The following is a 25,549-nucleotide window of genomic DNA, read 5'->3' as shown; positions in this document are numbered from 1 at the left end:
GCAAAAAATTGGATCTTTATTCCCAATATCCCATCAAACCTGCTCTCTGTCAGTTTGAAACCATTTCCCTTGTCCTATCACTCCACGCCCTTGTAAAAAGTCCCTCTCCAGCTCTCTTTAGCCACTGGAAGGGGCTCTTAGGAATCCCTGGAACCTTCTCTTCTCCAGCTGGGTGCTTTCCAGGGGAAGGACTGACAGCTACTCATCCCAGAGTGGAGCGAGGGCAGGGCTGAGCATTTGCTGAGCCAGGTAAACACCTCCCTGCCCTCTGCAGCATCCCCATCCCCAGGGGAGGGAGTTGGAGCTGATCCTGAGGGTCCCCAGCAGTGGTGACAGATGAGGATGGAACTGCAGTTTGTATAGAGACATTTATTGGAAGGGTACAAAAACAGAGTGCAAATTCCAGTAAGAACACTGTGTTGTAAGCACATAGCCCCAGACATTGGTGGGACAGGAACCCAGGAGGGTGGCAGCGTGTCCAGATGCACCCAAATCCTGAGAGATTTGATTTCCAGAGATGGATTAGGGCCCTTCTTTGTGCAAAGCTTTCAGTTCTTCTGCTTCGTCCTGCCTGCCTTGACAAGAGCTCTCACCAGAGCAGGCACTCTTTTATCAACCAGCCTTTGGAAGTGCAGCTTGGAGCAGGGCTGGGACCCCTGCAGAGTGCAGGTGCAACTTCTGCATCAGAGAGGAGCCTGTTCCCCTCTCCCTGGTACACTGAGAGTGGCAGTAAATATGTGCAGATTGGTTAATACTGAGCACTGCAGAAATGAGCATTTAACAGTCCTCCTGCTGCAGCTGTTTCCAGTCAAAAGTCCCATCCAAAGTCAGATCAAAATTATCCTTTTCCTGCTCTCGGGAGAGCTCCAGAAACACCTGAAAGGGGCAAGGTGATGCTTGGGTTATTTTTCTGTGATGCTCCTTTGGAGGAGGCCCAGCTCTGCAGCCCGGGGAGAGGTGTGGAGAGGAGCAGGGGAGCAGGAGCTGAGCCTCCTGTGCTCTCTGGAGGAACCAGACAAGCATCACCTGCCTGGAGATATTTCCATACAGGTTTTCCCCGCCAATGGATTGACTTAAACATTCCTCATCTTTGCCACCAGCCTTGTATACAAGCAGCTATAAATAATCTGCTGTTTCCATGCTTGGGTGTGCTGTGTGCCTTCCTCGACCAAGTGGAGTCTGGCACTTCATCCAGACTTGTTCCCACCAGGCAAAATCCCAGCAGTAAAAAACCCCAAACCATTTTCCACCACTTTAGCAGTAGAGAGCCCCTCACCCACCACCCTCAGGCAGTTTTTTGGTGGAGCTGCCTTTTGCCACTGCACCAGCCTGGGTTTGGCTGCAGCTTTTGTCCCTGCTCCTGCCTTTACAGCACAAATCGAAATCACCTGCCTGAGCCAGAGTGTTCAAGGAGAAGCTGTACTCCTCGAGGCTGCAGCTTTGTTTGGCTGTGGAGAAATGGGAAGGAGTTTGAAAATGAGCAATTGCTGTTCTGCCTTTTCGAAAAGTCCCCTGGTTTTGCTCTTACCTTCCTCCAGCTTGGAGAAGGACTGGGACAGGGGCAGTGCATCTTTCATTGGGACCTTGTAGACAAGCAAAGAGGGGAACCTTGAGGAAACAGAAGAAAAGGTGATTCTTGCTCTGTGATGAGGTTCTGGGGTCAAACCTTTATGGATGTATGGAAGTTTTGCTGCTGGGATCACAACAGGGCTGGATGTGGTGACATGATGGAATCAGATCCCCTTAGGGAGCTGTTCCTCCCTCTCCAGCTGAGATCCCGTGTCTGGCCATCACACCAGGCATGTTTTTAGGGATGAGGCAGTGTCGAAACCACTCCTCATATTTTATAGTCACCTCTCCTGGCGGGCTGCACCCGGGAAAATCTTGAGAATCTCAGCATGCACAACATCAGTGCTCTCGGGATCCTTGACCTTGATTTCCAGGAGATATCCTTTGCCAAACTTGCTCTTCAGGTACTGGATGGAGCCAATGCACCTGCAGGGCAGGGAGGAACAGAGGTGGCAGCGAAATCATTGTCACCTCTGCTCCTTCCTGGGAAGGAAACCATGGCACACTTCATAAAAGCCGTGGCAGGAGAGGCTGGAGGAGCAGCCTGGATCAGCTCCAGCTCAGCCAGGGGCTGTCACCCACCGGAGCTGCCCTGACACCAGGATGGCCACACGGTCACACACGGCCTCTGCCTCCTCCATGTAGTGCGTGGTCAGGATGGCTCCTGACTCCTTGGCATTCAGGGCATCCCGGATTGTTTTCCTGAGGATCACAGCGAAAAAAAAAATATATAAAAGAAAATCTAACACTCCCTAGAAATACCACACATTGCTCTTATATCTTTGTCCATAAAATGCCTTTCCTTTATAATAAGAATAAAATTTTCGTGTGTGGCAACTTTAGATAAATGAGCACATGGTAATGCTTTGAAATAATGACAAAAAAATACTTTGGGCTCCAGTCACTTTCTGAATTCTCCCATATCCCATTCAGGACTGTCCTAAATCTTGCAAAAAGGATAAGGGTAAAATCATTTTTCTCTCTCCTTGTTCATCCCCGAGTTAGAGAGAGACAAGAAACGTATTTTCCAATAGAGCCACTGTAAGGTGAGGGACAGCACTGCCTGTGAGTGGGGCAAAACCCTTCTCAGGTGACTCCCAACATCTCCTTTTGGCTTTCCCACCCTTTCCCTGCCGTGGTGGCCCCGTGCCCGGGTTCCTGCTCACCAGACACGGCGCTGCCCGTTGGGATCCATGCCGGTGCAGGGCTCGTCCAGCAGCAGCACGGAGGGGTTGCCCAGCATGGACAGTGCCACACACAGCTGTGACACGGAGAAGGGGCTCAGCCAAAGCTGTGCCCACACACAGCTCCTCATTGATGGGAGCTCTGATTTATGGGAAATGCGGGTTTGGGAAAGGCTGGTGTCCTAGGTTACAATGTAAAGATGTGCCCAAAAGTCTGGATTCTGTCACCAGCTGTTAAAGCAGCAGGGGCAGTGATCCTGATCTCTGGGGGAGATATTCTCTGCTAATGGGCCAGGTGTTAAAGCAGCTGGGGCAGTGATCCTGATCTCTGTGGGGATCTCTGCTGTTCATGTTCCAGCTGTTCACCCAGCTGTGGCAGTGATCCTGATCTCTGTGGGGGTCTCTGCTGTTCATGTTCCAGCTGTTCACCCAGCTGTGGCAGTGATCCTGATCTCTGTGGGGGTCTCTGCTGTTCATGTTCCAGCTGTTCACCCAGCTGTGGCAGTGATCCTGATCTCTGTGGGGGTCTCTGCTGTTCATGTTCCAGCTGTTCACCCAGCTGTGGCAGTGTTCTTTCTCTTGCCCACAGCCCATCCTCCCTCCAGGAGATCTCTCCTGTCCATGGCCATGCAGTCCCAGGGCAGGGCTGATCAAATTCCATCATCCCATTGGGAGATGCTCCACCCAGGGGGAGGAGCCAAGCATTTCCTACTCGGATAAAATCTGAGATCTGGAACACCAAGGCAGCCCTTACCCACTGCTTTCCAGGGGACAAGAGCTACCAGACCTTTCTACAGGATCACTGCTTCAACCAGAACACTTCATCTGGATTGCTCCCACCACCCTGACCAGCTGGTTGTACTCTGACTCTGTCAGTGGTTTTTCTTTTGTACTACTGCATGTGCTTTATTTTTTCTGTCTTTTTTTTTTTTTTTTTCTTTCCTATTAAATTGTATTTCTGACTTGGAGTCTCTCACTGGTTTTGCTTTCAAACCACTACAGCTTGTTTCCACCACCCCACCCAATGTGAGGCTCTCCTCGGTGGATCAGGGCACAGGTTGGTCCCTCCACTCAGAGAGGAGAGTTTAATTAGAGCTTGAGCATCACAGTGCCCATTATAGGTGACCCAAAACACACCTTTCTGGTTATCCCAGCAGGTAATTTTCTGACTTTTTTGTTTAAGTAGTCTTGAAGCTGCAGAGCATTCACAATTCTGCAGGGAAAATGAAAAAAAGAACATTTTTATTATTCCAAATCAATACTCTCATCAAGGGTTCCCAATATGACAAGGAAAAGGAACTTTTCTGCCCTTGCTCTTGATTCCTGCTTGTTTTCATTAAACATTTATTGTGTTATTAAAATGTAAGTGACTATTTGAAGCAGAGTGTACTGAATAAGCCACAAGCTCTTTTCTAAACCCACCATCAGTGTCAGCAGCATTAGGAATCCATTCCCCCTTGCCAGCTAAGCACCCTTTCTTGTGGTGCCAAACTCTAACATCAGAGATTGCAGAAAAGCTGCCTAAAGATAACATTCTTAAAAGGGCGTCGGTGGCAAATTTATCCCCACCAAATGCACTTAGGAAAATTGAAGTTTTTCTTAACCCACTCACTAAATCACAGCACTGAGCACGAAAGCACTTTTGCAGCTGAGTTTCCTGAGTCTGTCTCAAGGTTTCCTCTGTGAATTTAGACTCTCAGGTCCCCTCCCCATGGCTGAGGGGTGGGATATGGCCCCTCCCAGCCCTCCCCTGTACCTGTGGACAGCAGCAGCCGTGTCCCCCTCGCTCAGCCCCTTGACGGCCGCGTAGACCCGCAGGTGCTGCTGCGGGGTGAGGTCCAGCCACAGGGGGTTCTCCTGGGGGCAGTAGCCCAGGAATGCAGGAGCCTGGTCCTGGGAGTCTCCTCCATCTCCCTTCTTCATCAGCACCTGCACAACCAGGCTGGGCATTGTCCTCTCACCCCTTGCCCAGTACGAGGGGTGGTTCAGGGGAAGATTGTGGGGTTTAGGTGAGGAAACCCACAGGGAGGGAGGGATTTCTGTTCTTAAATATCAACATGGCAACTAGGGCAGACTAGACAATTAAATATGGCAAGGAGGGCAGATGCAACAGCTTATCAAAATTAGAAATCACCATCATCACCAGCATCATCTTATTAATACATTATTTAATTTTATAGCGCGATGAACTCGATTAAAATCCCAATCACTAATAATGCTCTGACAAAAACTGCAGCCTTGATAAAAATGATAGCTTAGCCTAGGTGCAAGGTTTGGATTTTTGTCATGGATCCATCCCTTGTCTCCAGGTGTCTCCTACCTGCCCAGCAGTCAGGGCTGTCTCTCCAGTGATCATTTTGATAGCTGTGCTTTTCCCAGCTCCGTTGGGCCCCAGAAGTCCTAACACTTCTCCTGCAAAATCAATACACAGAATTTCTTAGGTCTATTCCCCATTCAAGAAATATACCATGCACAGTCCCACAAAAGAAAAAAATAGAAAAGGCAGCATACTAATATCAAAGATCATATAAAATAAATGGGTTTAGTGTATAAAATAAAAGCTCAGAGAGCCCATAAGATTTCCACTTAAACTGATGCTGTGAATTGCTCCCAGGAGCCACTGCTAAAATGGTCCCCTCTCCCCAGGATCTTTATTTTATCTGTATTTTAGATAAATAATGGACAGTTACAGGTCATTAACAGGATGCACCGTTAACACATCAAGCCCAGACTGAAAGTGCTTTAACAACAGAACAAATAGATTTGACTTTCCTGTCCTTGCTCAGGCAACTGAGAATGTGCAGGGAATTCACTGGGGATTCAACACAGGTCTGGGAGAACAGTCCCAGTTCTCACCTTTTTTAACACAGAAGGAAAGGTTTTTGGTGGCTATTTTCTTCTTCTTCTTAAAAAATGAGCCATCTTGCTTTATTTTATATTCCTTGCACAGATTGCTGACTATAATGACTGATTTCTGAAAGCAAGGAGGAAGAAGCAAGATTAATTTATTATCTTGGGCAGCGTGAATCCTTCAGTTATATTTTTCCATTTAAAAAGCAGAAAACCATCTGAAAATCTTTGTTTTATGGAATATGAGGTACAACAGGGCGCTTTATTGTCTGGGTTCCTCCCAAGAGCTTTCTTCTCCTGATGGAACCCACAATTTTGGGATTTTGATGTTCCCAGTGAGAAGAACACAGCCAGAGCACTGCCCTGCAGTGGTTTGTGTTTTACCAGGTAGAAAATCAAACAAAACAAGAAGGACAACACTCAGGGCACCTCCTCCTGACTCGGAGCCACCACAGCATTTCTCACTGCTTCCCTTTCAGCTCTGACATCTTCATCTTCCTCCTCCAGCACCTCGGGGTGATGCTGGCTGCTTTCTCTTCTTGGAGAAATCCTGGAAAGCCACCAGATTTAGTTTAGGATTTTGTTCTTTACCTTTGTTCTCCACCAGTGCATTTCAGATAGACTAAGAGTAAATTTCCCTGGGATTGAATTTATCCTATATTATAATGATTACTATTAATATCATCATCATTATTGTTATTGTAGGGGATGATAATGATGACATTTATAATCTTTGTTTTGTACCAAAAAAGAAGCTGCTACATCCCACAGCACAGGCAACACCTTGTGGAGGCACTAAATAACTTAAAAATTGCTTTCTATTATCACACGATTGCAGTATTTAAGGAACTATCAAATAATAAAAACCACCAGTTTAAAAAAAATAAATATTTAAAAATAGGGACGCAAATGCAATGTTTTCAAGGAGAAGCAGTAGGGTAGGAGTTTAGATCCCACATGTGCATGTGTTTATACAAACCTAAATATTGGGTCCTGTCTCAGCACTGCTTTTCCATATTTTAATTCCAAAAAGCGAAGAAGAAGAATGAACACCACAGAATGGATGTAAGGCTGAAAAACAGAAATTGCCACATTAACAGCCTTGCCTTGCCTCCCACCAGAGCTGGCATTGAGGTGGTGGCAGTGCTAAAAAGTACGTGGGGGAAACAGAATATGTGAATATGGAGCATTGAAAGTCAGGGTAATCAACACTGCAGAAAGCACCAAAGGCAGAAAAAACTCAATTCATAAAATAACAGGACACCATGAGGTGGTCTGGGCTTATTTCATTTTGCTTTCCCCGTTTCAAAGGTGTGAAATTGTTTCAGCACAGCAGATAAAATGTCATCCAGACCCACTCAGATCCTCCTCCTGCTTCCTCACACCTCAGGAGGGGCTTTAGGAGACCCACAAAACATTCCTAAATAAATAAATTTTATTCCTAAATAAAAGCAATGTTAAATGTTTTCTTACTGCAAAGACAGCAATCACGAGATGAGTGTTTGAAGGCACACTAAATGTCTCAGGGCGTGTCGAGAAAATCTGTAGGAATAAAATAAACCCACTCAATGAAGATGTGTAATTCTTTAGTTTCATTCTGGTTAATGCAGTAACATCCAAACATGCTTTTGAAAATCTGCAAAACTTCTGATTTTCCCCAAACATTCAGCACACAGATGAACAGATACAGATGTTTGGCTTTGGGAACCCTGAACATGTTTGGGAACCAGAACATGTCACAGCTCTCAGTGCATGGACCAGACTCTCCTTCCAGATGTCCTGTCCCAGGAAAACATCTCAGCTTTGGGTCCCAGTGGAGAGAGGTGAGTGGGACAGGACAGAGGAACAATCTCTCCTCCTTGGACTTCAGTGATTTATCATTTATCAACAGTGCTGCAAGTAGCAGGAGGGTTTTGTTAAATTTTGACTTTCCACCACCTCCCTCAGCTGACGTGGAGCAAAGCCCCTTGTGCGGATTCTCAATTCTCCCTCGGGTTTTTTTTCCATGCAAAGACAGATCCGTGGCTTCAGATTTTCTCTTAGGATTGGTCAAGCCAAGCTGATTGACTTTGTGGTTGCTCCATTGTCCAAGGCCAGCTTGGAGCAGCCTGGTCTAGTGGAAGGTGTCCCCTTCCCATGGCAGGGAATGGAACGAGATGAGCTTTAAGGTCCCATCCAAACCAAACCACTCCATGATTCCATTCTATGACTCTGCACGGAAAGAATTAAGAGTTTTTTACCTAATCCACAGTCACAGCTGCACAAGAAGTCACCCTCAGCCCTAATGAACAGCTGGAAAAACGAGATCTGAGCTGAAACTATCACCTAACAATGCACTCTGGAAAATCCCACCCAGGATGAGCCTTCCCAGACTGCAGTGTGCAGTTACCCCCAGATTTAAGTGCAGTTACCCCCAGATTTTGGTGCAGTTATGTCCAGATTTTAGTGCACTTACCAGCAGATTTTGGTGCAGTTACCCCCAGATGTTTGGGAAGTTACCACCAGATTTTGGGGCAATTATCCCCAGACTTTGGTGCAGTGACCCCCAGACTTCTATGCACTTACCTCGAGATTTTAGTGCAGTTACCCCCAGATTCTGGAGCAGTGACCCCCAGACTTTGGTCACAAGGAGCCAGGGTTGTGTTTTGTGCCCCTCACCTGCTGGGAGCTGACCACAAGACCCATCAGGGGGTACACGGGAACCAGGAAGGACAAAGCGTACAAGGAGGTGTTGGGGTAGCCCTCGAAATCGATGATTCTGCCGATGAAAAGAGAAATAAAGGACACCTGAAAATAAAACAAGAGGGGAACTCAGCTGATGGGAAGGGTGACTCACTGCTCGTTAAAGCTGTGTGAGTCTAGCTCTGCAATTCCCTGTTGAATTTATAAAAATGGACAAAAAAAATGAGAAAGATGAGAGGCAGAGAGGGCTCAGGAGATCCTCAGCTGTCTCTGTCTGAGGGTTAGCTGCTGCTTTGGGCCAGGTGGGGACACTTCTTCTTAGGGACAGGGCTGCTTCGGGCAGAAAAATCAAACATGGGATCCCATGTTCATTCCCATCCCAATCCATGCCAATAATCCCTCTCCTTCCAGGTCAGGCTTGGATCATCAGTGTCTGGTCTGATGGCTCATGTCTCAACACTTTACATCCCTTGGATGTGGGGTGTCAAGTAGAGTGATAAATTCATTTTTTGCCTCCATTCTTGCACCAGTTCAGGTTGGATCCAGGTAGTTCCCCATGTCACAGCAGGATTGTGGCAACATGGTGACAAAATTTATTACAGAATTGACTGCTATGAAACACACCCAGATTTATTCTCCACATCTCTGCTTGGTGTTTTGACATCTAGCTCAAGATCCCAAAAATGTCTGTAAACCCAGCAGTGCATTATCCAGCCATGTGCTCACCACTATCAGGATAAAAGACCAAACATCACAGCTCCATCCTTTGCGACAGTTGAAGGAGATCAGGTACATTAAGAGAACGAGGGAAATCCCATAACCCAACGTCCCCATGACCTGCAGGGAGAAAAGGCTTTTGTTGGAGAAAATGGAGTGAGGTAAACCACCAGAAACTCATCTATAGCAATGGGGTGCAGTGGAAATGATCACACAGTAAGATCAGGGCATTTAGAAATTACCACGATTTTACTCTGAGGCATAAAGGAATATAATAAGGCACGATTTATTGTCTTTTATTTCCAGCTGGAGAAACCCAAAGGATAGGAGGTGAAACAACAAGATCAATAAGAGGATCCAGCACCATCTGCACCCACAGTGTCTCAGCTGCCCCCACACAAAATATTTTCCCCCAATCCCTTCCAAGCAAACCAGCAAGGACCAGAATGGGACCTACCAGCAAGAAGAAGGTGCTGGCACTGTAAGAAATCTTGTTGCTCATGGCAAACTGGAGCCCAAACATGGAGAAGAGCAGGATCCAGTAGAGTGGGATGTCCACCAGTGCCTGGCCAAACCAGTAGGCTGAAGGGAAGAGCCCTGAGATCCTCAGCTGGGCACGAGCTCCCACCTGGCAAGGGCACAGTTTTAAAGGGTAATTTATTGTCTGTGCCTGGTTGGCCAACTGCACTCATGGGAATGGCCCCAGGAAATGAAAAGGGAATAAAATCTGTCACCATCGTGATTCTGGGGTAAAATTCGACCTCTTTTTTTCCTTTTAATGTTTTGTGTTGGTGGCAAAATTTCTCATGGATCAAAACAGCCCAAGCTGCCAATCACAGGGCTGGGCTCAGTTACCTCAGAGGTGTTTTCCAACCCAAATAACTCCATGACTCTGTACTCACACATCCTTCTGGCAGTGCAGTTGTCACCCCTTCTGCCCACCCCAAACCTGCTCCATTTCAGGGACTTTACCTTGCAATCCTGTGTGTAGCCCATTGCAAAGTGAGGAGGAAAACCAGGGAATAACAGCAGCATATAAATGAGGTAAAAGGCCATAAAATAATCCCAGAATCCTGAATGAAACAGCTGAAAACACAAGAACAAAGCATCTGTGGAAAACGCCTACAATTCATTTCACCATTCATCTTACTGCATTTCTCATGGATTACAGGGCAGTATGAGCATAAAAAGAGGGTTTTGAACCCAAATTTTGGAAGGTTTTCCCAAACCAGAGCCATGCAAAGTGCTTGCTGGTGAGGAGAGATGGGTGGTGCAGGTCCCACTCTTCCATCCCAGATTTGTGGGGGGCTCTCTCTTCCATCAACTGAGGGATCAAAGCTTGAATAATGTGCTGGAGACAATAAGGAACCTCCTGGAGAAACCCTCCCAGCCTCCCTCTCCCTGCAGCAGCCCTTGAGACCCACAGGGGAAAAATCAGATCTGTTTTTCCTGGAGTCAAACGTGGTGGCTCCAGAGGCACCGTGGAGGAAGGTGGATTTACACGTTCAGACAGCCCTACAAGGCTTCCCATTAAAATCTGATTAATTAGCAAGACTTTAAACAGTTTTCTGACACCTTCTGGCTTCACTTACAGTGAAGAAGGGGTGGCTCCAGACCTGGATGTGCCTGGTGGAGTTGAGGGTTCTCAGCAGGGCGTTGCTGATGATGTTCACCAGCACTGGGAAGCAGTTGATGGCCTCCAAATGGCACAGCACCGTGAACCTGTAACTCTTCAAAGAGCAGGAAAACAAGGTGAGAACTCCTGGCTTTTTCCATCTGCAGGGAAGCAGCAGGAAAGGAGCACACCAGGAAAATCCAGGGGTGAAATAGCTTTGCTTATGCCTTGTTTGCTAAAAAAACCCCCACAAATTATGAGGTATTGGAAGTCTGTATTGCTGTGCTAAAAATGTACATTTTGGGGTGGAAGGTCAGGGAGGTAAGGTGTCCTCTAGCATGGCCTTCACTGCTCAAAACACTTCCTAATTTTCATACCTGTGGTACAAAAAGTCAATGGGGCCACACCACAGGGAGAGCTGATCGAGGCACCTTGCTTAATTATTCAATTGTTGTGGGGAAATTGGAAGGAGAGGAAAAAAAATCCTCACCTGACCTTCACGGGACACTTTTATAGCCCCGTTGTGTTGGAGTTCCTCTGTGATATTTTCCTCCTTTGCTATTTCCACTGTAAGATCCTGGCTCTGGAGCACATGGATGAAGTCGTCAATGTCTGTGCCTGGCGTGAGGAGACCAAAAAGAGGGGAATTAAAACACTGGGAAACAAAAGAGTCTTTGACTATTCGATTTTTATTTTTATTTTTAAATCCATGACCACCAAACAAAAACACAGGAAATCAAATAACTGTGGGCATCAGCCAGCACATGTGTGCTGGATCATTGCACGTTAGTTTTTGGGAAATGAATACATTTCAGTCTGAGTTTTTGCATTTTTTTTCCCCCCTAGCCTTTTCTAAAGTGCTACAAAACGAATTTTCCTTTGGGACCATGTGATGAAGATACCAGTATCATTCTCTGGCTAAGGAACATGAAACGTCCACTTATGGGAATGTTGAAGGTGAAACTCTGGAAGCAGCCCATTAATCTGACTCAGCATGAGTGAGCCTGGAGTGTGGTGCCTGCTTTGAAAATCCCACACCCTGAAATTGCTTGGACAGAGACCTGGATTTGTGGCAGGGAGAGAACCCTGGCCCCATCTGACCTCTCCTACTCTGATACCCTTTTTGCACATCTCTCATCAGAGCCTCACTGGCTGCTGAAGCCACAGCAGGTTTCCCTCACAACCCTTTAAAGACAATCCCTACACCCCTCCTTGGATCCCCTACATCCCACCCATCTGCTCTGCCCTGTGTTTTCCTTTGGAGCAGCAGGAGCCCAGAACTGGGAAGGATGAGGAGAAGATGAGGAGAAGCTCCTTCCCCTCACCTGTGTGGTTGTAGACCAGGAGGGTGGTGGTCTCCAGGTAGGATCTCCTCCCCAGGGGCAAGAAGTACCGTGCAGGAGAGAGCTGCCAGGCACTCACACTCTGCCAGCCAGCCACCACACACAGTTGCAACACCAGAGGAAGCAGAAAAGCCCCATAGAGCAGCAGACTGCGTTAAGAAAGAGATGAATAAACACTCTGAAAAGAGGTGTTCAGCAGAAACGCGTTCAGAATGCACTTGTGTGTTGGAAATGGTGCATGATACTCAGATTACTCAACGCCCTGTTAAAAACTTCTGGGAGTTTTCATAGAATCATGGGATATCCTGGCTTGGAAGGGATCCACAATGATCATGGATCCAACTCGTGGCCTTGACACCCCACCAATCCCAGCCTGGGCATCCCTGGCAGCCTCGGGGCCAGGACCATTGCCTGGGGAGCCTGGGCAGTGCCCAGCACCCTCTGGGGGAAGAACATTTCCCTAAAATCCAACCTAAACCCCCCTGGCACAGCTCCAGCCATTCCCTCAGGCCCTGTCACTGATGACCAGAGAGAATTTTATTTCCAGAAGTCTCAAACCTTGATCATGCACCAAATGATTCAAAATGTAGCAGGGAGAGAGCCTTAGGTCCAGACTGCTCAACTCCTTAGGGCCATGAAATGCCTTTCAGACTTCCACTAGAAACAAGGTTTTCATAAATTGGCATTTTCTAAACATTTTAGGGCCATGAAATGCCTTTCAGACTTCCTTTAAATACAAGTTTCTCATAAATCAGCACCTTCTTTTAGTTCCTTGTGCCCCACCAGGAAACTCCAGCTTGAATGCCAGCAGGGCCAAATGAGTTCAAACACTGGTGACACGAAAGAAATTAAAAAAAAAAAAAAAAAAAAAAAAAAAAAAGAGAGAGAGGAAGCCTGAAAGTACTCTCTGTATACACCGACTTATTTTAAAACTTCCTCCATTTCACATAAAAGTAATTCTAAATGATTCTTTTCTTTGGAAAGAAAATGGGTTTCTCTTGCATAAATTATTCAGCATAGAAATGAAAACGCACAAAAGGGAGGCTCTGTGTTACTGGCACTGGAAAGAAAAAAAACTTTCCCCTCCTCTGAGTGCAGATGACCAAGATCATTGTTAGCCAAACCTCACATTAATATCACCTCACTGAAACGGGGCTGCGGGCATTGTCCCCCCCCTTGGTGCCATCGAATTCCAGAGCTCCAGGAGAGAATCCCCTTGGTACTCACAGGGAGCGCAGGTTCTTCACCGAGCTCTTGAGCTTCAGGAAGTGCATCCGTGCCATGGCAGAGCCCTGCTGCCTCCAGAGGGCCATTCCCTGGCTGGAGGCTGTGCCGGGCTCGGTGAGCAGCAGCGAGCGCGGCCGCGCCTCCTCGGGGCTCCCCGGTGCTCCCCACTCCTCCCCGGGGATGTGCTCACCTGCAGAGAGTTCCCACCTGCGTGTTTAGCTCTAATCCTAGAGTAGGACCCACAGCTGGTGTGTGGGTTAGAGGGTTTGTTTTGAGTAGGGTTCTCTGATCAAGGCTGTTGGCATGGGGACCAAGAGAAGAAGAAGGAGAAAAGAAGAAAACTAGGAAAAAAAAAACAAACCACAGATGTGGAAAGTATTTTTAGAAAGGTCCTACTAAGAATAGGGGTGGAAAGAGTTTCTGCCAATAATTGTTATGTTAACTAATTGTGACCAATAAAGAAAGTATAAACTGTGTAAAAAGTATAAAAGATAATGTTGTAATAAACCGGTATTAGCCTTCCAAAGTACAGTGTGCCTTTTGTGTGTCGTGCCTGCCCCTACAGTGGCATAATCCCAGCTCCTAGGCTGGGTTTTGTGAAGGTTGAAGAGCTGCCTTTGGGGGTTATGGCTGAGGAGCTGCTGTCTTTGGGTGTGGATTGGGAATGGCACCTTCTGGATCGGCCGTGGCTTCTCCCTCCAGCCTCAGGAACACGTCCTCCAGGGTGGTCATGCTGACTCCATAGTTGATAATTCCCTGCTCAGGGCAGCTGTCGAGGCCACTGAACAGATCTGCAGGACAGAGATAAAACAAAGGAATAAGCACAGAGACCACTCTGGTTCAGCTGAGCCCGCCTGACCAGAGCATCTCCAGTGACGGAGAACGCAACAAAGCCATGGACTGCCAGGACACAAAGGTGTGGAGAACAAAAAACTGCCAGAGCCATCCCTCGTGGGAGGTGTTAACCTGCTCAGCACCAACATTTCAGACTGTTTTCATCCTCTGTGGGATGGTCAGGCTGAAGGGCAGAGGGGGTGAGAAATGGGCACGGAGCAGTGCAGGTCGTGTGGGGTGTTCTCCTATCTCTGCCTTTCCATTCAACAGAAAGAGAACTGAACTCTCAGTAACCCAGTTTAGCCTGCAGGGTTTGTCACTGCAAACAGTAGAAAAGCATTTGTTGCACAATTTGATCTGAAATGTGTGATAAAATTGTGACAAACCCAAACTGCAATGGTTTTGAAGTCCTGATGTGACTCCTGTGAAAAATCTCCCTTTGCATTTCTCCTTCCCCACGTTTGTCATTATTTTTTTTTCCTCTATGGATAATTCTCAATTATTTTAATATACATTACCTGGGAATTTTTTCACATTTTCTAAGGGCAGTTTATATCTCAGTTCATATTGGGTGTGTCCTGAGAAGGTGGCATTGGGGATGTACCCTTTCACCAGGGATGTCAGATTCTCCAGGTCACAGGACTCACTGACATGGATCCTGTTGTGTGGAAAAAAACACAGATGTTTAGGTTTGGAATAAAAACAACCCAAACCCATCCAGACAAACAACAACCACCATTTTATAGATGCATAAAAACTCTGATATTCTTCATTCATTCCCTACTCTGAATTAACTAACCCTAACCCTGAACCTTACTGCTGTTTCAGTTAATGGAGCCGGATTTTAATGCAGGTAATTTATTTGTTCTGATGACATCTGCTCTAGGGTTTCATTAATTCTGGTGTCCCCTTGTAGTTGCATGTTGCCAAGCATTGTTGGGGCTTAAGGAGATACCTTAAATGATAGCAAATCCCCCATTTTTTCTTCAGGAACAGAGAAGAGCCAACACACTTCAGCCTCCCGTGCGAGATAAAAGCCTTGCGGTCTGGAGAAAGGAAAAGCCAAAGGAATTTCTAGTGGAGAGCAGTCGTTGCTATCTTTTATTTTTTGGGGAGAGGGGTCTTTGTGCTCCAGGGTTACCCCACAGGGATGCTCTGGACTGAGCCCATGCTCACCTGCCAGGATATCAGCCTCGTCCATGAACTGGGTGCTGAACAGGATCACCCGCCCTGCCCGCTGCTCCCGCAGCACGCTCCACACCTGGTGCCTGGACAGAGGATCCAGCCCTGCCGTGGGCTCATCCAGGAGCAAAACCTGCAGGGAGGATGGAGTCAGACATCCCTCATTGCCACAGCATCTTTGGGGTTTGGGGTTCTGAAGGTAAGAGAGCCTGCACATCTTTTAGATCCAGCTGTTCTGGAAACTCTGCTTCAAAACTCACCTGGCAAGGTGGGTTAGAAATTAAAAGAAAAAAAAAAGAAATTATGAAATTTATTCATTCTAATTATAAGCACTTTAAAAGTCTGAAATCTTAGAGCCAAATATGCACCCAACGTTTTAGGTTTTAGTTATATTGGACTGGAATATCCCCAATATTACAGAGCCATGCCTGCTGCTTTACCTGGGGCTTTCCAAGCATGGCTATTCCAATGGATAACTTCCTTTTCTGTCCACCACTCAGTTTTTCAGCTTGAGTGTCTTGAATGTTGCTGATATCCAGCATTTCCAGAATGTTCTGCACCTAAAACAGCACAAGGGTGTCCATTCTCAGCAGCCATTGTCCTTCCATCCTTTATTAGGGTAGATTTAGATTTAAATGAGACATCAGAAGGAAATTGTTCCCTGTGAGGGAGGTGAGGCCCAGGCACAGATTCCCAGAGAAGCTGTGGCTGCCCCTGGATCCCTGGAAATGTCCAAGGCCAGACTGGAAGATCCAGGTGGATTCTTTGAGCTTCCCAGTGCAGAAGGAGCCTCTCTGCAATGATGGGAACACACACTCACCTCTTGCTCCACCTCTTTGGACTTGATGCCCTTGATTTCTGCGAAAGTTTTCAGGTTTTCTCTCACTGTCAAGACCTCAAACTGCGTGTTGAACTGCGGGCAAATCCCCACCATGCCCCTGATCTCCTCCCTGTCTCTCATTTCAGAGAGTTTGTAGTTGTATATGGTGGCAGAGCCTGGGGATAAGATGGGATGGGAGGAATGAGTTGATCTTGAGAGGTTTTGGGATCAAGGTCACCCCGTCCCAGCCTTCTCCTACCTTCTGAAGGGAAGCTGAGCCCACTGAGCACGTTCAGCAGCGTTGTCTTTCCAGCCCCACTGTGGCCCAGCAAGGCGGTGATCTGACCCTCATAAATGTTTAAAGACAGCCCTAGAACAAAAATAACATCAAGCCTGGGGAGAAATGAGGTTTGAATTGCCCCCATGCACTGTCAAAGGAAAGAGAAGTCAAAAAGGACAAGAATTAAGTGATAATAATTAGCCAAAAGAGCACTGACTGACTGGGGCAAAGCTCTGCAAACCTTTTAACTAAAGGCATAAGGAGTTGGTCTGTATTTAGCAGGAAAAACAGAAATAAAATTATTTTTAAAAAATTAAAGTCTTTCTTCTCTTTAGCCTTATTAGAAACAGAAAATCAGTAAAAACTGAACAAAATAATGACAGTCACATCAATTAAAATTTTCATGCAATGCAAGTGGTTTTGTTCATTGACTGACTGCACAACGGTGTTTCCTTGTCTTTAACAGGAATCAACCTCACAGCTTTCATACCTCTTAAAGCTTCTGTCTTCCTGTCCTTCCTCTTATAGGCTTTTTTAATATTGTGGAGCCTAAAAGGAAGGTAAAGAGGTTATTATTTGGGGATTTCTGTAAATGCTTCTCCCTGCTGCCCTTTTACATTTTTATGGACCTTCAGTTACCACGACAGAAAGGACATGGAAAAAATAAGGAGTGCTGGGAAACAAAGCTGAGATTCGCTGGTTTGACATATTTTGCAGCCAGGTATGAACATCATAACCTGGCACCAAATATGAGGCACCAAGACTGGCAAAGACAAGGCCAAACCCATTGTAATGGAGGACAGTTTTAGAGGAGAAAAAAAAACAACAAAAAACAAAAAACCAAAAAACCCCGTTATTTTTTAATATAAATTTACCTGAATTTCATCATTAGTGACTAGTCTGAACTATCTTTTTATCTCTGATTTTTCTCTGTGAAACATTTTTCATCTCTAATTTTTCCCCGTGAAACAAAATATTTCGCAAGAGCCTCACGAACGTGAAAACTGCCTGGAAAAATCCAACCCAAGCTGATGGAAGGAGTGGGGAGCACTAAACCAGACACAAACAATTCCTTCTCTCTTAACCTGATGGCCTCTTTCCCCAGGAATTCGGGGGGCACAGGCTCCACATCATCCCCAAGGAGCTGCTCAGGGTTTGCAGTGGCTCTGGGCACGTCGCTGCTGGAGCCTCTCCTGCTCCTCATCCAGTACGAGGCCTTCAGGAAGAACAGGGGAGGGTCTGGGATCCCATATTTGCCTGCCAGGAAAGCAAAAAAAAGGTGTTCTGGCATTAACCAAAGGCACAGCCAAGACACCAGCCTAGACTGAACTTTAAGGAGTTTCAAATAAGTTCAAAATTGCTGTTTTTTTCCAGTCAAAACCCCCAGGTTTGGGGCAGAGGAGAAGGAGATAAGAAGGTTGGATTCAGGGGTTTATGTAATGAATTCAGTGCTTTTTGTGAATAAATTAAAGTGTTGTCCTACACATTATTACACTACAATCTCATAATTATAAAGAAAAAATACTAAATACTTTGTTGTCAGTGGTGTGTGCCAGAAACAGAAAAGTCACTCCATGACATAATAAATTTCTTTTAGTCTAAACCTCATTTTGGAGCAGCCCATCATTTCCTTGATATATCCCATCAATCCTTGCAAATAAAAAGAAATCATTCCCACCTGGCAGAATTTTGTCGAAATACAGAGCCAGCAGCATGTACAAAACTGAGTCAAACACCAGCAGTATGTATGTTGAAAATAAAAAGTATGCTTCCTCCATAAGGTTGGAAAAGGAGAAACCTATTTCATATTTCTCCAAATGGAAAATCTGAAATAAAAGAGAAAGAAGAATAAATTTCAGGCTGGGAAAATATGCACAGGCCAAAATTGCAACTCTGTTTGTTAATCCAGAAATCATCTGCAGTACTGACCAACTGTTCTTATTTTCTTTCTAAAGGGGAAGGGAATGAATTTACTCCATGCAGAGATCTTCATGCTTTAATCCAGAATTTTCCAGAACAATCCAGAAATGGAAGAAAACATCTGAGTTTTAGAGGAGATCAATTCAAAACACCTGATATTGACACCCTTGATGTGACAGAGCCACGACAAAAAAAGTTATAATTTAAATAATGATTGATTTAACCATTTAATTGTGGAAAATGCAGGCACAGAAAGCTCCCAAGGCCTTGTGCACACAGACTCACAGATAGAGATGGATCCAAGGTTTGACCTAAGGCCTTGGAGAAGGCTTGGAGAATTAGAACATTAAAAGTAAAATCAATATATAATAAGAATATAAGTTTGCAGTTTAAGTAGAAATATAAACAAACACATGTATTATGTAAGCAAAGCAATATGTTAAGTTAGGTAGTAAAAGATTTTAAAGTTTAGCAATAGAACCAGTTTTAAAGTTAATTAGAAGTTTAAGGTGTATCAATGTAGGTTTGTGAGGTGTTATAGGATTGGTTGAAAAACAAGGCATTGCAGTAAAGCCATGAAAGACAAAGCAATAAATTATTGGTGTAAGAAGATGCTAGAAGACTTTGTAGAAGTATTTGATTGGCTAAAAAAACTAACATAAGGCATTTTAAGTGAGAATTAGATTGGTTTCTGATGCTGTGGCATTGGATCTAACACATTTAATGCCTCACCCTTCCATGAGACTGATCATGCCAAAAAGCAATAAACCATTTTTTACAACATCTCTCGATTGTCCTATCTCTCATAAAAATTATCCCAAGAGTGAATTAACAAAGTCAATCCCTTTTTTTTCCTGCTGGTGCAGAAATCTCCTCTCCCAGGCATGTTTTTAAGATATATATCAAGTAACCAAATATTAGATTAGCAGAGCTAGAAAGAACTGTGGAGATATGACTAACGGGAAACTGCACAGATTTATCCAGGGTGGGGATGGAGGAAGGGCAGCAGCAGCAGCAGGAATCCAGAGCTGGATTTGCTGCCCGAGGAGGGGACTGGCTGGGCAGCCAAGGATGCTGTCCCGAGGATAATGGGGCTGTTGTGTGCAGGGATGGGGCTTCCCTGGGCTCATGTGGAAGCTGCAGGCGTGCACAACAGCAGATTTTTTTGTGCCGAGGGTGCTGCTTGTGTCTGCATTCCTCTGCTTTTAAAGCAGGGCAATGGGATGGGGGCGTTGGAGCCCAGCACAGCCCCACTCACACAGGGGCTTCAAACAGGAAAGGAGAGGAAGGAATAACACCTGGATGTTCCACAGCTGGATTTTTGAGCTAAGGGCAGGAATTCCTGTGCCTTTCTCTCCCAGCAGGGGAAGGCTCAGCTGCAGGGCTGGTGCCCCCGTACCTTGGCAATGCCAACGTTGAATGCAAAAGGACACAGGAGACCAAGAAACCACTTCAGTGGCTCGGGGACCTCTTCTATCAGCACTGCCAGGCTCAGGAAGCCGAAGATAAAGATGATGAGGAAGCCCATGGAGCTGGTAAGCTTGGAGGTCTTTAGGAGGGAGCAGAGCATGAAAACCAGGTGGATCTGCAAGAACAGAACTTTCCTTCAACCGCTGGAGGAAATAAATATCCTTAACAGCAGCACTTCCATTTGCCAGGCAGCAGGAATAATGAAATCCACTAAAGCCCTTCTCAGTGGGTTTTGATCTGAGTTTCAAACTGGGCTTTTAGTAGCCAAACAAGAGCTTGCCAGCCCTCCAGGCTGCAAACCAAATGTGTGCTGCTGAGCTAGAAAAGCCACTCAGATGTTTCAGCCAGCACCACAAAGGTCCTGAGCACTGTGCAAAAGGCTCAGTGGGGCAATGCTCAAGACAGTAATAAATCATGTGGGGAGGCAATGTGGCTTTAAAGCCTGACTTACACAGGCCAGGCCGTAGAGGAAGAACAGGAGTGAGACTGCAGGGAAGCTGCTGGTGTAGAAGGGCTCCCGCAGCACGAGGGCTGTCAGCAGGCAGGAGAAGATCAGCACATAAACAGAGTACAGCAAACTCCAGGATAGCCTGGGGAGGGAAAGCTGCCATCAGCCTCGTGGGTAATTAACAGCTCTGGTTACAACTTCATCTGCACGGCAGAAGTGTTGAAATTTAAGTGTTAATTATTTCCCGTGGCAATAATTTCTCTTTCGCGTCCTCAGAGCAGGCAGGTGATGCAATTTAGGAGGAAATGCCCCCGGGAGCAGAGGACACCACTGCCATGCTCAACACTCTGGTTGAGAAATTGAACAAAAACAGTGATCAACCACATCAATTAATATTTGACATAAATTTTCAAGCGATGCAAGTGTTTATTTTCAGTGACTGACTGAAATGTTTGCACAACAGCGTTTCCTTTCTTTACCAGGAATCCATCTCACAGCTTCGAGTGCTGGAGAAAAGTTATGAACCCATTTAACTCATTCATTGCCTTCTCAAGTGCCCAGGAACAGGCTGATTTTTGGCAAACATATTCCATTTTAAAAAGAACTCACCAAAATGCAATGTCCTGCAGCCCCATGGTCTTCATCAATACTTTGAGCTGCTTCTTTTCTCGTGTGACATTCCTTGATAAGAAATACATGAAGGGTAAGAAACACATCACAATAACAATCATGAAGTAGCTGTACTCCAGGCTGATGGAGAAGAGGATGCTCTGGGACTTCATCCTGACGCCAGCAATGGATTTCATTTCTTCCCAAACAGAATGATTTGCCACCATCTAAAGGAATGCAAGGTGAATAGATCAGTGTCTTGCTTATTTTCTGCAGTGAGATGCCTTTATACAAGGAATATTCTGCTTCATGATCCCTGGATTAGCTTTTTAAAGCAGCTTTATTTTCTGACAAACCCATCCCTTGCTATTCCCACAGCAGAGTTTGCCTTTCCTGTATCATATTTAAAATAAAATCGTTCCTAAATTGGATTTACCTCTATAATGGCAGCATCAATGCTGGACTGCAGGGACAGGAAGCCTTTGTACCAGTAGGTTGGGCTCTCACAGTACTCCCAGGAGAATTCATAGCAGCTGTCTGCAAGGCAAAGGGCATCACACTAATGAGAAGTAATTAATTTTCACTATTAAATGGACTGACAAGAACACACTGGCACTGTGGGAAACTCTTCAACTCTTGGACAATGACAAGGAAAAAAACCCCAAAACATCCAAACCCACAATTTATTCCATCACTTAACAAATATGGAATTATCCCACCCTGGCCACACCAGGAAACCACCCTGAAATTCCCATTTTGTATTACCTATGTATCCAACCACTTCATTGGGAATTATCACGTGGGAGGAAGGAAACCTGAGGTGGTAGGAGAAGTTGTCCTTAAACACAACTCCTATCATTTCCTCATTTGAAATCCAGGCTTTCTCCATGGCTCTCTCATCGTCCACTTCCTGTAGATTTATACCTGTGGAGTGTCAGAAAAATATTGCCATGAGATTTTGTGAGTCTGGAAATGTGTCCAGAGGCACTGAGGGAATGTTCTGCTTTCTTAGCACTGCAACTCCTCCTTTTCCAGTTCTCACTGGCCAGGAAAGCAGCTCTAAATAATTCAGACTTTACCAGCTGAGAAGAAGTGCACCTCAAAAGAATGTTTTTTTAAAATGTGTTTTAAAAATGTTAGCTAAGGCAGAGCTTTCCAGTTCAGAAAGGCACACTGGCCTCACAGGTAGTTTAAATCTTAGAAAAAAATATTTGTGAAAATGGAGGATTTAGGATGAATTTTCTCTCCTGATTGAAGATGTTGGAGAACCCCTACAACACAGGTTAAATAACAACAAAATCCAATGTTCAAAAAGCAAAACCCACCCGTCATGACAGATCTGGAGGCCACTCTGCCCATGATGTGCCTGGTGGTGGCAGTGACAGGGGTGAAAGCCACGGTGGCCCCGGTGGCATTGAAGGCAGGGTCATCCAGGTGGCCCAGGTGGCTGAAGGGCACCTCGGGGTAGTGGCTCTGGTGCGTGAACGTGGACACCAAGAACACCAGGGGCAGGAAGAGCAGGGACAGGATCCACTCCTGCAGCAGGGAGAGAGGGGAGGAGAATTTCATGGTGGCACAGAAACACAGTTCTTTGCGGGGTTGAAATGTAAACAAGAGGAATTCAGGCTCTGTGGGATTAAAATATCAATAAAATGAACTCAGTCACACCCATTTCTTAGGTGTGGATAAAGAGACTTTCGACACTGTGGCCATTACCTGCCCATCTGTGCCCACATTTGTCACAAACCAGATATAAATATCACCGTCTAAAAAAATGCAAGTCTCCAAGTGTTCATTACCAGACAGGCTTCTCAAAAGTACAATAAATTCTAATTTTACCCAAAGAAGTTGGTACCTAGGGGCTGGCAAGGATTGGCCACTCTCAATAGTTAGATACTATTTTAGTTTTATTTTAAATTTTTTCTTACCTGAAAGCTCTGCATCTTCATCCTCCACTTGATCAGGACATTTTTCCACAAGAGAATTTTAGTTTGCTGGAATACACTTATATTCCTCTGGACTGTCTTCATCTTTGAACCTAGAGACAATTTCTTTTTGAAAATTGCTTTCAAATACAACAAAAGCCAAACCAGCAACAACTGGTTTTATTTGCACAGTCCTTGCAGATGTGCAGGGAAACTTTTTCTCCCTTTTTTACAGCAAGAATGAACTGAAGAAATTCAGATGTTGTGTGCTGAGCACAACCACCCCCACAGCACAGGGTCCAAGAGACCTCATCACCCTCAACACACTCCAACCCTCACAGCTCAGCAGCAAGCACTGATAAAAATCTGAATTTCAGGTTTCCATGCTGCAGCATGGGGACTTTGGGAGGAGTTACTGATGAAATATAAAAGGGACTATCACATTACATGACCTAATCTGCTTGGGTGGGCTCCATATCCAAGAAAGAACAATAAAGTCCATTAAAATCCCTAAAATCCTTTTACTTGTAATTTTAATGTGCTGCAGGCTCAACTCCAAGAAGTGTTGAGTAACTCCTGGCTGTGGTGTGAGCTGAGCTCTTCTGGAAAACAGCATCTGCTGGAGGAAACTCAGGCATGAGAGAACAAATTCTTGGAAGTGCGTGGCAGAGAAGTCATTGGCAGGTTATTAATGAAAAATGAGAGAAAAATTGAGTGGCCACGAGCATGCACTGATGTGTTACTCCAACAGACAGGGCAGAACCCTCAAATTGACATGGTCAAAGCAAAACAAGGATTATTTTGCCTGGTTAATGCTGGGAAGGAAGTAAAGCATAAAGCTGCCTGTCAGGTTTTTGCAGATGAGACGTGTGCTGATTAACTGTCCATAAAACAACCACGAGGACCTTTCATGAGCAAAAGGGTTCAGTGCCTCTATGTAAAAGAGCTCTGCTCACGTGGCCAAACTGCTCTGCTGTCACACCTGGAGCTAAAATCTGCTTTTAAACACAATCCTGATCTTCTCTAAGTGATTCTCAGGTAGAACAACCAGAGCTAATACAGATTTTTAATCTTTTTACAGCTTTTTAATCCCTTCACGCCTTCCTGTCATAGGGAAGGAAGATGTCCTGTTCCCCTGGGGGACAATGCCTCGTGGTGCTGACAGGCAAGACAGAATTTATCTTCCTCCAAATATTTCTATTCAGCCCTCAGGGGTTGAATCTCGGTGTGATGAGACAGCAGGCACTGGAATGCTGGAAAAGCAGCTGCAATAAATGTTGCATCCCACTGCAAACACCTGCCCTGGCTTTTGCATCATCTCTAAACAGTTTTTTTTTCTCACTGCTGATCTCGCTAAACCCAGGTATATAAAAATTTGAATTTAGCCTGTGTAACCGCTAGACTTCTTTGAATAAACTGTGGATTTAAATTTGCTATTATCTGGTTTCTTTCTCGCCCCACAGAAGGGAGGATTAGGTTGCTGTGTGTCACCTGCCCCACGGGCTTTGTGTCACAGCTAAAGCCGCTTGCCAGGCTGTTCTAGGAGTCCCCTGGAGTCCCCTGGCACTCCCAGGAGATCCTGGCTGGGGTGGAGGGGTGGCACACCAGGAGCTCATCCCGGACATCCCACATGTCCCTCGTGTGTCACCCCTCGGTGACGGAGCAGACTGACCCCTCAGTGCTGCTGCAGGGTTTGGGCAGCTGGGGGAAATGGGCTACAACTGATTCCTCTGCTCCTGTGGTATTTCAGGTGACATTTTTTAGAACACAAGATAGGCAGAATTTTTAAATTCAAACTTTAGCTTACACTGGAGGGTAGGGAAAGAAATCTGCTCCTCGTATGTCCTGGATTAAAATATTGAGATGAAGGTACTGCTTCCTTGTAGTGCTGAGAAACACTGGAAATAAACCTCTGCCATAAGCTGAGCTCCGTTTGTGTGTTACTTCACCTCAAAGTAAGGTTTCAAAGACTCTGTTGCCTTTAAACACCCCTAAGCTTAGTCACAAGCTTGACTCAACCCTATTAGGAAGATTCCCCGTGCCCCACCCGCACATCTGTACCCTCACCCAGTGTCATTAACAGCATCATAATTAACTGGGGGTTCTCATACCTTCAAAATAACATTTTTTATTTAGGCTTGGGAAGAATGCTTAAGCCTTACCTCGACAGGAAGGTTTGAGAGGAACCCAGAGCTTGTCCTGGAGGAGCAGAGATGCTGAGCTTTGCTGGGATGGACTGGCCGACTGTCCTGGAGACTCCCAGCTCTCCTTTGTTGTTTTTTCCCCCCCAGGCACTTCTGCAAAAGACATTCCTCACACCATGGCTTCTTTTCTTCCCTGGCTTCCTTCCCCTTCCTCCCTGGCAGAGCTCCAGCTTTATTTGTGTCAGAAAAAGCAAACAGAGCACATCACTGTTGAGGCGCTGGAGTGTGTTGTCCAAAAAGTTAACTCAGGACATTCTTGAGTCGTGGCCAAAAGAAGGAAAACAAGCGCCACAACAAAGCACACAAAAATCCTTTCTCTGGCAAACTCTGCCCTGTTTCTCAGTGCAGCAAGAGGGGCTGAAGTCAACAGCGATGTCACAGCCCAGGCAGGGCAGGACAAAAGGTGACAAACTCATCCTGTGGCATCAGGCACAGAGCAGGAGCAGCAGAGAAGTGCTGGATAGCAACAGCTAAGAAACATCTAGGAAATGTTGAAATAAACTTCTCCTGACTAACTCTGCACTTCTGAAGGGGATGGGTTTGGTTTCATCCCAGGCTGTGGAGCTGGATTTCCTTCCATCTGCCCTGCCTAACAGGAAAAATCCACCCCTAAGATCTAAATCCCATTCAGATGTTCCAGAGCGAGGCAGACAGCAGAGGTGCAGTGAAT

General features: G+C 45.7%; 1 protein-coding gene and 1 long non-coding RNA gene across 3 annotated transcripts; one reads left to right on the top strand and one right to left on the bottom strand.

Moving 5' to 3' along the window:
* Positions 1-354: 354 nt before the first annotated feature.
* Positions 355-25,320, bottom strand: LOC106856975 (ABC-type organic anion transporter ABCA8-like). Of its 2 annotated transcripts, XM_014882767.2 has the most exons (39): positions 24,838-25,320; positions 22,679-22,788; positions 22,076-22,286; positions 21,516-21,674; positions 21,187-21,287; positions 20,751-20,977; positions 20,145-20,283; positions 19,623-19,808; positions 17,982-18,129; positions 17,389-17,560; positions 16,794-16,852; positions 16,283-16,393; positions 16,024-16,199; positions 15,644-15,763; positions 15,198-15,336; positions 14,977-15,067; positions 14,540-14,679; positions 13,859-13,978; positions 13,188-13,377; positions 11,943-12,109; positions 11,108-11,235; positions 10,595-10,732; positions 9,975-10,088; positions 9,460-9,630; positions 9,012-9,122; positions 8,262-8,390; positions 7,077-7,145; positions 6,583-6,674; positions 6,033-6,153; positions 5,610-5,727; positions 5,074-5,165; positions 4,510-4,682; positions 3,891-3,966; positions 2,736-2,830; positions 2,152-2,271; positions 1,855-1,995; positions 1,529-1,608; positions 1,393-1,448; positions 355-876 (listed from the first exon to the last, which is right to left on the bottom strand). In XM_014882767.2, the coding sequence occupies exons 1-39, from the start codon at positions 24,983-24,985 to the stop codon at positions 778-780; spliced, it is 5,037 nt and encodes a 1,678-aa protein (XP_014738253.2). In that variant the 5' UTR covers positions 24,986-25,320; the 3' UTR covers positions 355-777. The 2 variants fall into 2 exon arrangements, with proteins under 2 accessions (XP_014738253.2, XP_088032811.1); XM_088176685.1 differs by having other exon boundaries at positions 355-1,448.
* LOC148221544 (uncharacterized) lies at positions 7,142-11,944 on the top strand. The gene is made up of 3 exons (XR_015807839.1): positions 7,142-7,426; positions 9,309-10,754; positions 11,464-11,944. It is a non-coding gene; the product is annotated as an uncharacterized LOC148221544 (long non-coding RNA).
* Positions 25,321-25,549: the final 229 nt, after the last annotated feature.

This window comes from Sturnus vulgaris, chromosome 20 (genome assembly GCF_052056855.1).
Source record: "Sturnus vulgaris isolate bStuVul1 chromosome 20, bStuVul1.hap1, whole genome shotgun sequence".
Classification (NCBI taxonomy): Eukaryota; Metazoa; Chordata; class Aves; order Passeriformes; family Sturnidae; genus Sturnus; species Sturnus vulgaris.
Note: the sequence above shows the minus strand (reverse complement) of the source record. Positions and strands in the feature narration are given on the sequence as shown.

Excerpts from the sequence above, each read along its gene's own strand:
- LOC106856975 (XM_088176685.1), bottom strand. The coding sequence starts at position 24,985 with ATGTCTTTTGCAGAAGTGCCTGGGGGGGAAAAAACAACAAAGGAGAGC. Across the intron at positions 10,733-11,107 it reads AAGTGTCCCGTGAAGGTCAG|AGTTACAGGTTCACGGTGCT; the intron begins GTGAGGATTTTT and ends TGCTCTTTGAAG. Across the intron at positions 4,683-5,073 it reads CAGCCCTGACTGCTGGGCAG|GTGCTGATGAAGAAGGGAGA; the intron begins GTAGGAGACACC and ends CTGGTTGTGCAG.